This window comes from Equus quagga, chromosome 4, assembly GCF_021613505.1.
Source record: "Equus quagga isolate Etosha38 chromosome 4, UCLA_HA_Equagga_1.0, whole genome shotgun sequence".
In the NCBI taxonomy this organism is placed as follows: domain Eukaryota; kingdom Metazoa; phylum Chordata; class Mammalia; order Perissodactyla; family Equidae; genus Equus; species Equus quagga.
Window position 1 is genome coordinate 2,653,050 of NC_060270.1, and position 15,505 is coordinate 2,668,554.

The 15,505-nt window shown below is 37.3% G+C and overlaps 1 protein-coding gene across 1 annotated transcript in view; it reads left to right on the top strand.

Moving 5' to 3' along the window:
- The window catches only part of EPHA6 (EPH receptor A6), a 721,750-nt gene that overhangs the window by 463,511 nt on the left and 242,734 nt on the right, over nt 1-15,505 (top strand). The window contains exon 6 of the mRNA XM_046658947.1: nt 9,244-9,406. Coding sequence (XP_046514903.1) covers nt 9,244-9,406 — 163 coding nt within the window. The remainder of the gene's footprint in view (nt 1-9,243; nt 9,407-15,505) is intronic.

Genomic DNA, 15,505 nt, shown 5'->3' on the forward strand with positions numbered 1-15,505 from the left:
ATTCACCCGTTTTCCCTAACAGTAAATTTAAGCACTATTTCAAGCAGTTAATTATCTACATATAAGGTATCTGTTTTCTGAAAATCAAGTATGAATTTTTATTTCCAGATCAATATTCTTCTACCATCAGGTGTATTTTGGCACTAGCCATACTATTGCTCAACATCTGATGTTCAAGGAATGTATTTATTTTTCATTTTACGTGAAACAAGATACACAAATACGCAGATATATTTGGAAGGAATATAAGGAAAAAAGTCATTGATGCATTTCAAAGCGATTTAGGGTTATCTCCTACTTTGGATTACAGGGGATAATCAAGAGTTGATTGTAGTAAATTATAGTCATGGCATACTAAATGATACTTCTCCAAAAGTACAGTCAGAAAGTAGTCGTGTACTTAGTATATCTATTTCTATATTTTTCTTACTTATGCGTAATTTGTAATTTTGTCATAGCAGTGGCCAATTTTTACCTAAGAAAAATTTTTCAGAACACCCTACCCCTGGTTTAGAACACCCTACCCACTAGCTTCTTAGCCTGTCTTCTCCCCAAATTAGAAACTTCATTTTGTCTACTTAAATGAATATGGGAAAAGAAAGCAGCTCTTGGTTACCAGCAACAGAACCTCACTCTGATGGTTATTTAAGGATGTCAACACGTACACTTCAAGGCAAAGCGGCAGCTTCCAGCCTCGGAAGGCAGCAACCAGGAAAGCTGAGGTTATTCGCCTTTGGTGCAGTTTCTCCTTCTGTGCTTCCTCATCGTGGAGTCAGTCTCGCGGGAGAAGAAGTCTGTAATCGTTCCAGCTTGCTTTTATCCCTGGGGCAGTCAGCTGTGTTGGACATCAGCCTCGTCTTCCCCTGATGGTGGGATTAATTTACATCTGGTCACTGGAGAACAGCTGGAAGATATCCCACTGTGTGCCTGTCCACTGGAGCAGCAGTCTTAGCAGTCCAGTTCCCCACGATACAGGGCCAAAGCCGCACCAGATCCCCTGAGTTAAATGGTCCAGCGTTCCTTTACGGGTATCAGGCACTGAACCTTGAGCACTCCTTTGCTTTTTTGTTTTATTCTGTGTTGTTTGTTGAGGGAAATATAGACCACATTTTTGAGAAATTACAGTCTACTTGGGGATATATATTGATACACATTGAAATAACTAGATGAAGAGACCAGATGGTTTAAAATTATTCCATCATTCTTTGAATCGTTCATTGAAAATCATGCAACAAAATCAAAGAATTTTTAAAAAATAAACTCCTCCATGTGATCTGCAAAATCTGTTAATATGAAAATTTTAAATATTATCTTAAATAATATCTAAAATTAACTGTTTAAAAACGAAAGACATCAAGATACACGCACATCCAAACCCATGTAATATGACCAATGTAGAAAAAGGAGGTAGAAAGAAGGAATGAACACATATAAAATCAAAATTAATGAAATTGAGTCAAGAAAAGTATATTTTAAAAAATTAAAATTGAGTTTTTTAAAAGACTGATAGAATCAACTTGCCTAGTAGACAACAAAGCTTACCTCGTAGAAGGAAAATGTTATTTATGGATGAGATTTTCAATGATAGGGCAAGACTAGATGTACCTTTGTATCAATAAATATAAAATACAGGAGCCAGCCTGGTGGCGTAGGGGTTGACTTTGTGTGCTCCGCTTCTGTGGCCTGGGGTTCACTGGTTCAGATCCCGGGTGCAAACCTACCCACCACTTATAAGGTCATTCTGTGGCAGGCATCCCACATATAAAGTAAAGAAATATGGGCATGGATGTTAGCTCAGAGCCAATGTTCCTCAGCAAAAAGAGGAGGATTGGCGGCAGATGTTAGCTCAGGGCTGATCTTCCTCAAAAAATAAAAATTAAAAACAATTTTAAATAAATATATAATATAAATTTAATGGACAATTTTCTGTTAACTACCAAAACTGAAAAAGAAGAAGATCTAAACATAGGGTAAAATAATTTTAGAAGATGCTCAAACACCTACCCCTGGGAGATATTTCAATTCAGCTTTCAAGAAACAGATAATTCCCATGTTATATCAGTTATTCCAAAACATTAAAAAATGGAAACTTTCACAATACATTTTCTAAATGTAGCCTAACGCAAATATCATAATCAGAGATTGATGATAAAAAAGGGAAAAGACAGGAAAACTCTAGGCCAAAATCACTTATAAACGTAGGTTTAAAGATTCTGGTTGAAATATTATCAAATTTAATCCAAAATTGCAATAAGAGTTATAATGCTAGGTCATGAACAGTAGGGCTTCTCTTAGGAATGCAGCAGTAGTTCTTCATAAGCATACATCAAGGGGAAAAATATACAATTAACTTGGCAAATACAGATAAATTGTTTTATAACATTCAGAATCCATTTCACATTTTAAAAAATGAAACACAAACCAAGTTACACTGTAAGAAAAAGAAGAAAACTTCTTAATTCGCTATCTCCCAAAAACCTGTCAGATATAATTATATTTAACAGTTACACATGAATAGCCATTCCATTAAAGAACAAAGCAAAATAATAATCCTGCCTTTATTGCTACTATACAATAGTCTATTAAAGATCTTTGCATTGCAATAAGACAAGAAAAATAAGAGATTTTCTTTTTGGTTTTTACAGTAAAACATTATAGATGTACTCCTAGAGGTGTTGCATATTTTTTGTCATATACTGAAGTCTTAAAATGATTTCTGTTGCTGTGGTAAATGGAATATTTTAAAGTATAATTTTAACTGGTCGCTGCTAGTGTATAGTGATCATTGTATGTTGGCTATGTCTAACTGACTTCTCTTATTACTTCTAAATCTTTTCTGTTAAATCTCTAGGAATTTCTAGGGAGACAATCATAATTAGCAGAGAGAAAATGATGGTTTATTACAGCTCAATCATTAGAAGAGACATTTTCCACATATTTTAAAAAAACTATGGCAGATAATTAAGTCAGCTTTAAGACAAACCTCTTTGTATACCTTATGGTTTGGCTAAAGTAGAATAAGATTCTGTCTCTCTAAAGAGCTCTAAAAATGGAATAGATTCACACTTCAGTGCGATGAATCAAGGCAACTGATACAAGAATGGAAATGGATCACTGTTTAGGGCTCTAAGCTGTTTTATGATTATGCCTGTTTTATAGACTTGCTGGAACTTCAGTTGATGGGCCCACACAGCTCATTCTGGTGCACTGTTTTGCAAACCCTGCAACTGGAGTGCTCCAGGAGTTAAGTCTCTCAGAGACTGATCCATTCTAATTAAATCCGAAAAGAAACTGGAGAACCAACCAGAATGTCCATGTGTTAACTTTAGAGAAGCCCATCCTTTGCAGGAACAAATCTACATATGTCTGCTTCTACAGCACCTGGGAATCCACATTAGCATTAGGAAGATTCTAGCATCAGAGTAAAGATATGAAAAATCTAAGGAATCCTTCAGCCAGGGCAAGATCAGTACCTGCCTCCAGACAGGGCTTCTTCTTGTAGTGACCAATAAAATAAAATCCAGATTCGGTGTCTCTCTCCTTTGGGAAGCAATTGTTAAACCCTGACTCAAGCTTTCATTTCCCTGGGGTCATGTGAAATAACTTCCTTTCATTCAACTAAAATATTTTCAGATTTGCTAATATGATTGTTTAGGCAACAAGATTCTTTGATAACTTCAAACTTGATGTATCTGGGCCACGCAATTCTTGATTTGTCAGGAAAAATATACTGCAGATGATGAATGATGTTTTAAATGTGATTTTAATTTGCTTGGTTTTGAGAGGATTATTGTGGAGACATCTCTACAGTCTTCTGTCATCTATTGTTTGATGAATGAGGGTGTGTGTTTGTGTGTGTGACAGAGAGGCAGAGTGAGAAAGACAGACACAGAAACGGAGAGAGACAGGATTAAAAAATGGCTTGGATGTCTCCTGGCAGAGCCAGTTATATCCACTTTTAATATTGTTTCATTTTCTCAGGAATTTATAGCTTCAGTCTCCTAGCCAGCAGAACAAGAGCTTCACCATTGGCTTAATTAGGACACTCCTAAAAAAAAAATAATCATGGTAGTAGTAGAGTGCTAATTTCTAAGCGCACTTTCACCTCTTCCTGATAATTTTAACTTGATATGACTTGAAAGGATAAAGGAAAATCCAGCCATCCTTTCATCTGTCTTCTAGTTCTGTTCTGTAAATGAAGCCATGCAGGGTACCTTCACACATCAAAAATTCTAGAAGAATCCCCTTTATCAAACAAATTCTATTCCCTGCCCTAAACAAGAATATTTTATGTTCCATTCAAAACTGGGTGAGTTATAAGCCCCCTGTATTTCCTCGAATATGTCTATATGACAAAATATCAAAATTGAATAAAAATAAAGGCAGAATGATTAGATGTGTTAACATTAGTAGAAAATAATCTTATCTTTGAAATAAGTTATTAAAATCTGTGGTGTTGAGAATTGTTTTCTGCCCTTGAACTATTTCCTTGAAAGTCTTCTAGTGCCATCACGACATTACTGTCTCGTTCATAGGCTGTCTTACGTTTAAAGTTACTTCTAGTGATTAGATGATCAAGAACATAAAGTGTGAAAGAAATGACTTTGGCTCAGAGTCTAATGTATGAGCATATTTGGCCTGGACATATCAGCCCAGATTGGCTATAGTGAAACAGCAGAACTTGCATGGAAGCCACTGACTAGTTATGTGACTGGCTTTGGTAAGTTTCTTATTCTTTCTGAGCAGTTTCATCACATGCTAAGTGAGAATAAAAATATTACCAGTTGTTCTTGCTTCACAAAATTATTTTGAGTATTACATAAAGAATGTGTGTGAAAACACCTTCAAAATTGTAAAATATTGCATAAATCATGGTTGTTATCTTGTGATTGCTGATACATCTTTACATCTGTATGTCTGAAGAAAAAAGTCTACAGCAGAGTTTTTAATCACATACATAATCCAGTTAATTTAAAACTTAAAAAATAAAACAAAGAGGTAACATCTTATAGAAATCCCATTAGACCCTAAGACTTTAAGAGAAAGCAAACCAGCTGAAAGATGACCACTTTGTGACTCTCCTTCCATCAGTGGAAATACTAAACCCACGAGAGGGAGGTGAGGAGTGATGAGAATGAGTCACAGTAGAAGAGAGGGGACTTGTATTTCTGACATAAAAATAATTGTGGAATTTAATTGCTTAGGGAGAGCTTTGGTGATTCTGTGAGCTAAATCTGTTGGAGTGTCCTAGAACCTTGCACATAAGGAGCGTTCAGTGGAAGTCTGTGGAATGCGTGAATTTCTCCGTGAGTCAGTCCAAGTCTTGGAAGTGACTTATCGAGGCACATAATAGAAGTAGAACCAAGGTCAAGCACAAGACAGGAGAATTCCAACCCAGACTTCCCTGTGTGCTGCCTTCTGTGGATCCGGCCAGGTTAGCTCTGATTGTACAAAGATGCAGCCACAGGGATGGGAACGGAGCCTACTTCTTCTCTCTAAGTTATAGTTTCCAGATTGAATGCTAACAGGGTCCAGCTCTAGGAAGAACATCCCTTTTAGTTACCATGAAGAGTTGTCACTTGAAGAGATAAAGCTAGACGCAGTATTTTAGGTAAATGAAAGGCTCGATGTGACAATAAGGTTAGGTTCAGCAGCTGGGAAGGAGCGATGTCTGGGTCTAAGCTGCCGGGTCTGCCCGTGGGAAGAGAGCCATAAAGAAGGTCAGCAGCTCTAGAGGATAAAGCATGCATGTTCTGTTTGGCAGTGCCCTGTGTTCACACTACCTGGTTCCAAACTATTTTTTTTAATACATAAGGATACAAATACACAAAATAGAAATTACGTATATTTTTATTTTAGAAAATGATATACGTAACGATCTATTAAAGTACATTGTTACTGGATGTTTCCCCACAATGGGTGCCATCATCGTACTCATCCGAGGAGAGGTCGTACAACAAGCAGGGTCACCTTCACCCAGCATTAGTGCAGAAGACGCAGGGCTCTCGCAGGAAGCATTGCTATACTCTCCACAGTCCAGTGCACTCCCAGCCCACGGCATGACGCCCTGGGAGCTTCACTCCGTGCCATTTATCTACCGCCTGACAACCTGTTCTCAACCCATGAAAGAGTACAATAATAATCCTGGATCTCCCACAAAGAATAAAAACATCATCTATTTTTGGAAATTAGTAAACTGATAATGTAGGAAAACTTATGGAATATAAGTAGTACAGTACTTAGAGTGAAACTGTAGACAAATTATATTTGAAAAACTATTCTGACAATTAATGAGTTAAGCATGAAATGTAAGAAGTTAGAAGACAGCACAACACAAAGAGGAAATAAAATAATTTATAGTAATAGCAGATATTAAATATAACAGAAAACAAAGAAACAATAGAGAGATGAACAAAGCCAAATGTTGGTTCAGACCTCTGGAAAGCTTGATCAAGAAAAAAAGAAAATGCAAAAATAAATGATATTAAGAAAAAGAAGATGATTTTACTGTGGATTTAGCAAAGAAGAAAAACATATAGGAGAGTCTTATGAACCATGGGATGAAGTGGAAGATGTGCATGTCATACGACTAGCAATTCCATTGTAGTACAAACTCCAGAAAAACTTTCATACACACGCTACCCAGGTGTGTTCAGAGTTGAGCCTGCCAGGATGACTAAAGAGATGGATAGCTCTGTAGCAAAGCACGTCTCTACCTGGGGTTGATGTGTCAGCAGAAAGGCACTTAGCCAAAGTTCTGGGACAATAGTGCCCAACGCTTGTCATGGGTGAGCTCTCAGTGGTTTCCAAGAGCTTGGAAACACCAGGAGGAGAGAGGGAGCAGGACGCTGGGAGGAGGAGCTCTCCTGGCTGCTGCTTTCTGAGCCCTCCTCCTGGGCAGGCTCAGAGGTGGCAAGAGGACGTAAGACAAGGCAGCGGCCTCCGCGGGGCTGGGATTGAGGCTGAGGAGCCAAGTCCGCTCACTTCCTACTCAAGGATTTTCATTCCAGGGCTGTGCTACAGATACACTTGTGTATGTAACAGCAGAAATGCTGTTATTCATATGGGGGATCCTTTACTCCCTGTAATTTACTGAGTAAGAAATTACTATTTAGCTATGTTTTGGTGAAGAAACAAAGACATACTGTATAATTATTATGGGGCCTTCTAAGAGTAAATTTTGAGTCTGTATCTTCTCCACTTGAGGATAAGACTAAATACTTTTCTTCAGAGCTTTAAAATTCTTTCAGTTATCTTTTCATGTTGTGAAACACCACTCAAAATATACCATAACTCTTATTTGCAAAAAATTCTCTGAAAGGTAGAATATTCTCCTCTTGTATGTGAGATTGAACAAGCCAAAACGTCTTTGCAAATTTCTACGGGAAATAATATCATTTCTTCTATAGTACACAAACGTCTTTTTTCTCTCTCTCAACAGTATGAGTGTTAAGTCCCCGGATTGTAAAGGCCTTGATCTAAGAAAGCTCCTTCTTTTAGGCCTTGGCAGATGATTACTGCCACCAATGATTTTATAGACTTTATTTCCTTGGATTTTAGCTAGGTGGATATTTACTTTCTAATCTTGAAATTACCTGGAGATAAATATAAGTTGCAGTCTGTCTGTTTTGTCTTTTTTATTTAAAATGCTGCTGTTATTAACTCATTTTTTCTTTTTACTTCCTGTTTAATAAATAGTTCCATTATTTGGGGTATAGATGGCAAGCTCAATTCCTCAGCTAGACACAATAACCATGTAGCATATAAAGTTCTGACAAATAAGGCCATAGAGTTTTAAAATGATCTTTAAGATAAATATTTCTTTCTCAAAAGTAGCTTAAGGGAAATGATTTTCATAGTCTTGAATCTTAAAGCATCACCAGCGAATAAATGCCATTTGACACATTCTCCATATGTGCAGATTTTTATAACTTCATTTGTTAGTTAATAAGATCTCCTGAACAACAGAGATTTTAGGCAAAGGCTAGATGAAATATTGATGGGAATATTATAGATAGAATTTAAGCATTAAGTGAGTGATTCAGTTAATGACCTTGAAAGGCACTTCCATCCCTGAGAATCTCTATCTTTAGATTTATAATGAGAATAGTGAAGAATTAACTTAAGGACCTGGTGACCTCATTTGACCTATGAATTTAAAAGAGTTGTTCACACAAATACAGTTGGGTTTTTTTTCAGATACTCTATTAAAATACCATTACAAAGTTAGTGGACAGTACTGCTGCACACATACAGTGTAAGTTTAATTTGTCCCCACCTCAGCATGTGTCTTACATGCACGGGTAAAATGAACAACGCTGTTCTGACGCGGGGGCAGGAGAGCCCTCTCAGAAGACGCTGGCTGACTGGTCATTCTGTTATCTGAGGCAAGTCCGTGTCCTGTCAGTGGGAGGTGGTTAGTGGGGAGTAGCTGGGTCGTTAAGAGTAGGTGACTGGGAACCAAGCCTCCTGTCCTGCCTCGGGTTCCCCAGGTGTGGTGAGTCTCTCATACCTTTCTGTGTCTCTGATGCGCCTTCTTGGGCAGACTATTTTAAAACCCACCTCACAATCACTGTGTAACTTGTACATCTTTAAAAATAAACTGTGGTATCTGGGGGAGGAGTCACTTCTCCCTCAAGAGAAAATTTTCATCGTTTTATGTCTTAAGTTGACTCAGTTTCCGTTGTTGCTACTGGGAAATCACTGAGTTTCAGAACAAAGCAATTGATTCGGGATAAAAGATTTCAAACTTTAAAAAACAATTAATTTATTTTTCCTTTCACCCACAGGTCTACCCCCGGATAGCGCCGGCATTTTGGCACTACCTGCGGGTAGAAGTGAGTAGCGGGTACTTGAATCCTCCCACCTTGCTCCTTGCACTCGGCTGGTGTGGTCTGATCTGATGTGCCCATTCTGCTCAAGATGCAGCCGCCATTCTGTGTCGACACGCTCTCGCGCCACCACCATTCCTTAGAACTGGGTCAGAAATCCAAATCACCAAAAATACAAGGCAGTTTATATAAGATTAATCATCTCTCTGAATAAATTTCCAAGTCAAGACCATATCATATACATCATAATGATAAATAATGAAGTGCTAAATTATGGAAAACCATGCTTACACTTCCTTTTAATCAATACTTTTGATATTTAGAGCATACTTCCTCAGCTTAAGTTTGGAATGTCTCTAGAAAAAGTAGAATAATGCTGCTTCATTTCCTTTCTCCTCTCTTCTGTCCCCAGGAGCATGAGCAGCTCACCTACTCCTCCACGCGGTCCAAGGCCCCCAGTGTCATCATCACAGGCCTCAAGCCGGCCACCAAGTACGTATTCCACATCAGAGTGAGGACAGCTGCCGGATACAGTGGCTACAGCCAGAAGTTTGAGTTTGAGACTGGAGATGAAAGTAAGTTTCACACAGGACATAAAGCAAGATGTTAATTTAGTGCTGTTTCAGTCTGACCTGATGGTTAAAAATCTCATGTCCCAAAATTTCAGTAGTCTCATCAAACAGGATTCTGTTCCTGTAAATACCCATACAGTCATTTCAGTTAATGTTTTGGTGTTAACATTAAATACTTCCATGAAATACCTTCCACTACCACAATTGTAATGTGGCCCAAATATATCTCTGAATGAATTATGCAGAATTCATCACTTACACTGTGGCACAGAGTCTTCAGTGGGTAGTGCTAGCCTAATTGCTCACCAGTCTTGGCATCGTAATATGATACTAATGAAAACTTGGAAGAGAATAAAGCCATGGGCAAATGATTTTAGCAATTAGTTCAAAACTGTGCAGCTTTGGCTTGGTATCTCAGTTAGATCATTAAAGCAGTGGTCAGGAGACAAACTCCACTGAAATACACCTTGTAAGCTTACATATGATGCATGGGCTTGATTTTAAACTCAGATTTATTCTTTAGCCTCAATATATTAAAAACCAAAATGGGAAATGAAGGGAGTGAGGTGTTCCAACATCATGTAACATTGGCTTTGAAATGTCTTATTTGTTCTAAACCCAGCCATACCGCTGAATTCTTTTTGGCTCTTACATCCATCTTACTACTATCTTTGTAAGAATAATATGGGTGGCTTTTGGTATGTACCTCTATGGAAAAATGTCCCAGTATCTAATTATACTAAAAATCTGTTCCCATCATTGCTAAAATACCTATACTCATATAATAATTCAAGAACAGCAAATTTATTATAAAAATTCTTTATGAATAATGACAATAATACCTACCATTTATGAGCCTCTAATAAGTCCAGACATCATGGGAAGTATTTTACATGTATTTAAAACTTTCCACATCCAATGAGACAAGTATTATTTTCCCAATTTTACTTATGAGAAATCAGAAGCCTAGAGAAGTTGAGCGATTTGTCGAGATTCATGCAGCTGGTAAGGAGGTAAGCGAAGATTTGAAACTGCGGGCTGTCATCTTCCAGGGCCTGTGCTCCTTAACTGCTCCACTGTCCTGCCAATTCCTTTCGTTTGAATTATTATAATATGCTGATAGTGAGACCACTCACTAGGCCACAGTTCCTCCGTTATCACTCCCTCAAATTGAAACTACTCGGGCTTCAAATTCTGTGACAGAAGGGGTGTTTTGTTGTTATTTTGACGTTGATGAACAATATCGATCCATAAGAACTTCTCCGTTAAAGTATATCTAACTAAAAAGTGGAAGAGCACTGACATTTAATGAGGAAGGAACACAGCTTAGGGAGAGAGAGTAAACTAAAAAGAACACTCGTAACCTGGATGTTAGAATCAGTGATAGTCATTTATAACCCTGTGGAGACTGTTGACTTCTCAAGCTAGAGATGAAATTATTCAGAGTAAACTGTGATTATCACAAAACATAATTCCATAATCAAAAACAGTATAAAAATATCCAAACAAGTGTCCCTTCTGTGTCCTGTTGACTGGATTTCCACCCGCCCTCACATCAAGCCTTAGCACAGGTGCAAAGCCAAAGGATGCAGTGCAGTTAGAGAGCGGTCCAGGAAAGAGTCACGTCGCTGTCTCCTCCGGGCTCTGTGCGTTGCATCCCTGTGTCTCAGGTCTCTTTCTTGATTTCACAGATGAAGAAATCCACCAGATTTTTTAAAAGTATGACATTTTTGAGTATTACAGATTAAGTCTAGAAATGCCCTCAGACAAACCCATGGGGCTAAATCTGAGCCATCGGTGCTCACCTGGAACCTATAGACGAAGCGATCTGGTTTAATTAAAAAACAAGTTCTGCTCTAAATGTTAAAAATCTGATTTGGTTTTAACTCTAAAGTTCAACTCACTATGCTTTCAGGACTAGAATTCTTCGTAGTTATATAGAAGATAAGTTCTTTGACATTCCTTAACAGAAAGGTCCATGCTCACAATGACCCAGTGCAATGTTTATTCATTCAACAAAAAGTACAGGACACTTAATATATGCGGTATCCCGTGTGAGGCTCTGGGAATGAAAACGTAACAATAATACCTACAGCCTTTGCTTTCACAAAATATATAGTCTACGTTCATGGGAAAAAATGAAAATTTAAATAAAAAATATAAGATTGGATGACATGTCCTGGCATAAAGACATGCCAAGGTGGCCATGGGAGCGTGGAGAAGAGGCCCTAATTCAACACGAATGGATCACAGAAAGCTTCTGGAGGGTGAGGCTGGGGCTAGTTCTTGAAAGGGGAGGAGTTAAGGAATAGCAAAGGCACTGAGGCCTGAGACGCGCGAACAGTTTAGAGAAGAGCAAATAGTTTGTTGTTTCCACAGTGAAGAGACTTGAAAGGTAAAATGGTGGGAGCCACAGGCGGGGACTCCCACAGGGACCCAGCGGAGCACTCTTCTGGGCTGTTGGGGTACCGGGGTGCAGGCAGACGCTGAGGGTCCACGGGAGCATTTTAATTAGGGAGTAACGTGACCCGTAACGTGTGCAAGACTCCACGCTGAGCAGTTTACACTGATCATCTTTTTAATTCTGCCAGGGTTATACATCTGTTTTTAGAAGCTTAAGTAGCTTCCCCCAAATCTGATAACCACTGAATGGAGGAGCGGGATTAGAACCCTAGAAGCCTGTGACAATGGCAGCAGCAGGCAGCGAAAATCATGTTCTGAATTACAGTTTGTAAATCCCATGACAGTGACTTTCATTAGACTCTTGAGGAGACAAAATGTCTGAGAAGAATTTGAAAAATTTCTTTGTCTAAACCTGGAGTTTGGGTACATAGACTGCCTCTCAAGTCAGTTTACAGCCTAAGGGGAAATCATTTAAAGGGTCATTTTTTATCTGGTTGGCTTTCAATTGCATTTTCAAAGCATGCTGTTTATATCCAGAAGAGAATTTCTATGAATAATGTCATAGTAGGATATGGGTAGGCTGGCTATAAATTTAGGAATATAATGGTATGAATCTCAGTCCACAGCCTCCGTCTTTTCCTCTTCATTCACTCCTAGCTCATCTTTAAGTTTTTACAGCTTTTGTTTCTCGAGCAGTGTCTGAACTATTGTAATGTGAACTTTGTTATCAAGTCACCTCTTGTGGATTCTGTTTAACTAACTTTATAATACGGACACAGAGATGGGTGTGCGCGGGGGGGATTACGTACACACTCATTTGATAGTCTGGTTGACATTTTTTAAGGTAAGTGAAATGAGGTGGTTTACAATTAATTCTCTTTAGCCATACCTATTTTCTTTGTTCAACTTTTGGTTTGCTAACAACCAATAAGACAATAATATAAAATATGACTTAATTCCTTTTCAGAATCATAATGTTCTTAACCAACCACTGTGCTCTACAAACGTGGTGGCGTCTGAAGGCCACTGGTTGGTTTTTTTCCAGAGGCAGAATATGCTAGTGGAAACTGGCTAACAAATGTAAAGGTTGCTGGTTATGACTGCCAGCACTGTAAAAGAACCGATTTTAACTAGAGCTGCTGGTGCCTCTCTCCCTAAGTCCATAGAACAAGTTACATATGTGTGTATGGAGCTAGAGATAGATGGATGGATAGCTACATGGATTGGTAGATCTAGATAACTGATTGATAGATATGCAGATAAATAGGTAGATGGATGCTCACTCATGTATAGTCACAGAAGACTTTCCTTTTGTGTTCTAATGCTGACATTTTGTATGTCCGCTGATCTCTCCCTGGACTGCGTATATAGCTAAATATTGTGTCCACAAATGGCATTCCTGAGTGCCTGTTGTGTACCAGCCTTTTCATTAGGCACTGTACTTGATCCCCCCACCTTTTTAGAATGGATTTAACAAAATTACAGTAAACTACAGAGTCAGTGATAAGAAAATAAAAATACATAAATATTCCATGTGGATCTTCTTGAAAGATAGAAGGAAGATACATAGGCATTAGGTAGAAGCTGCCTAATATAACAATTTTCTCAAAATTAAAACAAAATTCATATTATGCCCCAAAGTATCAAACACACACACACACACACACGTTAAGTACAGGCCTTTTCGGCTTATTTGGTTGAACAACAAGAAATTTCAACCACCTCATATTTGTTATTACTTCTCAGTTTATTTTCTGGAGAAGATGTGCTTCTTTTCAATGGAGAAAAAGATGAGAATTAAAATTAAAATGTTATCTACTTTTCTATTATTTATCCAATAATGTTATCCATATCCTTACAAACTGCTTGAAAAAACATATTTGATTCAATTTTCACAATACTCTATTAAAATTACACCTATGTTTTTTAAAAAGAAATAAAAATAATTTAAAGATAAGGAAATCAAACATTTATTTTTATTTAAAACATCACCAAGATTTTATCCAATATTCAAATGTATTTTAGAGTAACAGAAAATAATTTTATGTGTGCATTTTTAAAAGCAAAATAAATCTGGCTAGATTGCAGCCAGTTTGAACATTTTCCTTAAATATTTGAAAAGATCCTGTGAAGCTATCAAAAGGGAGTAGAATTCATACTTCGAAGGCCTTTTTAACAAAAACTGGAATTTCGCACGTCATAATTTGCAGTTTACCTTTTCCAGTGCCTTAGTGGTTATTCACGTGACCCGGGAGAATTAATACATTGCCACTTACAAGCAGTGCGTTCCTTTTCCCTGAAAAGATTAATTAAACCTTAAATTTTAACAATGTGTGAATTTAGGTTTCCACCTCCAGGCTATAGAAAGCACTTTTGTAGCACAAAAGCCACATCTGTTGACATTTGTAAATGTATTATTCACCAAAAGTAGTAACAATGAAGCAGATTTATGTCATGTAAAATAACCACACAAAAGTCTTCAGGATCAAGCTTAACTAACCAAACTATAAATTATTGAATCACACTGGGTATTTCAGAATAGAATCTTATGTCACATCTTACACATTTATACAAAAAGTTTTGTGTAAATACAAATGAATGAATTTAATCACTTAATTATTTTGAAAACATTCATAAGATTTAGCTGTTTTTAGTATGGTTTCATATTTAAGCAATTTGATTAATTTTAACAATTTATAGATAAGAAATAATCCTGGAAATTAAGGAGCAAGATTGTGTGTCTAGTTCCTTCTTCCCTAATCTATTCTTTATATCCTCATTTGACTAATTTTTCTCTACTCCACTTTGTATGCTTAAAAACCCCAAAACATTGGGTATCTCCTACTGAATAAAATATGAATTTCTCAACAAGTATTCAAGTCCCCCTCCAATCTAACCCAGATTGACATCATTCCTGTCCTCTCTGCCTTAGTTAGTATCTTCTCTGAGAAAATGGATGGATGCGTCATACATAAAGTTTTCTGAATCATTGTCGTTTCTAAGCTTATTCTATGATTTCCAGCTAGAATATTCAGAAACCTATCACATTACGAATAGTCAGTACAGCTCACAAGCTACCCCTCCTGAAATGTTCTTGATCAGTCCAGTGAGAAATCATCACTTTCCTCGGACTTTCTATAACACTTAATTGTGCATGGGCTTCATTCTTTGCTGAGTTGTTAGTTCTTTGAGATCAAGAACTATAGTCTATATATCTTTGGTCTCATAAAATGTCTTGCACGTAGTTTCCAATGCACATTTAATCAAATAAATGAAGAACTACACTGAAATTACATATACTGGAATTAGTAATTTTCAAAAGTCTAAATAAAATGTGGAAGAATGGCATGCTGCCTACCAGTGTGAAAAGAAAGGATCCGATATTTTCATTTGTCACAGATAAGCAATATTGCGTGCCTTATTTTGGGTAACGAACTGTAACTGGCTTGAGTCATGTGGAAACGATATGTGCAATTTTAATTACAAATTAATTGTTAATTCTAAAATTTAGGGACATTTTAGGTAGAGTAAAATGACATTTTTGTTGTTTAAAATATTTTCTTCCTTAAACTCTTTTTTAAAAACTCTTCATTATGTTTGATCCAGTCTATTGATTGAAACACAATCTGTACAGCTTCAATTACTTAGGATGAAATTAGCTCATCATTATTAAACAGTAGCCAGGAATTTGGGGATGAT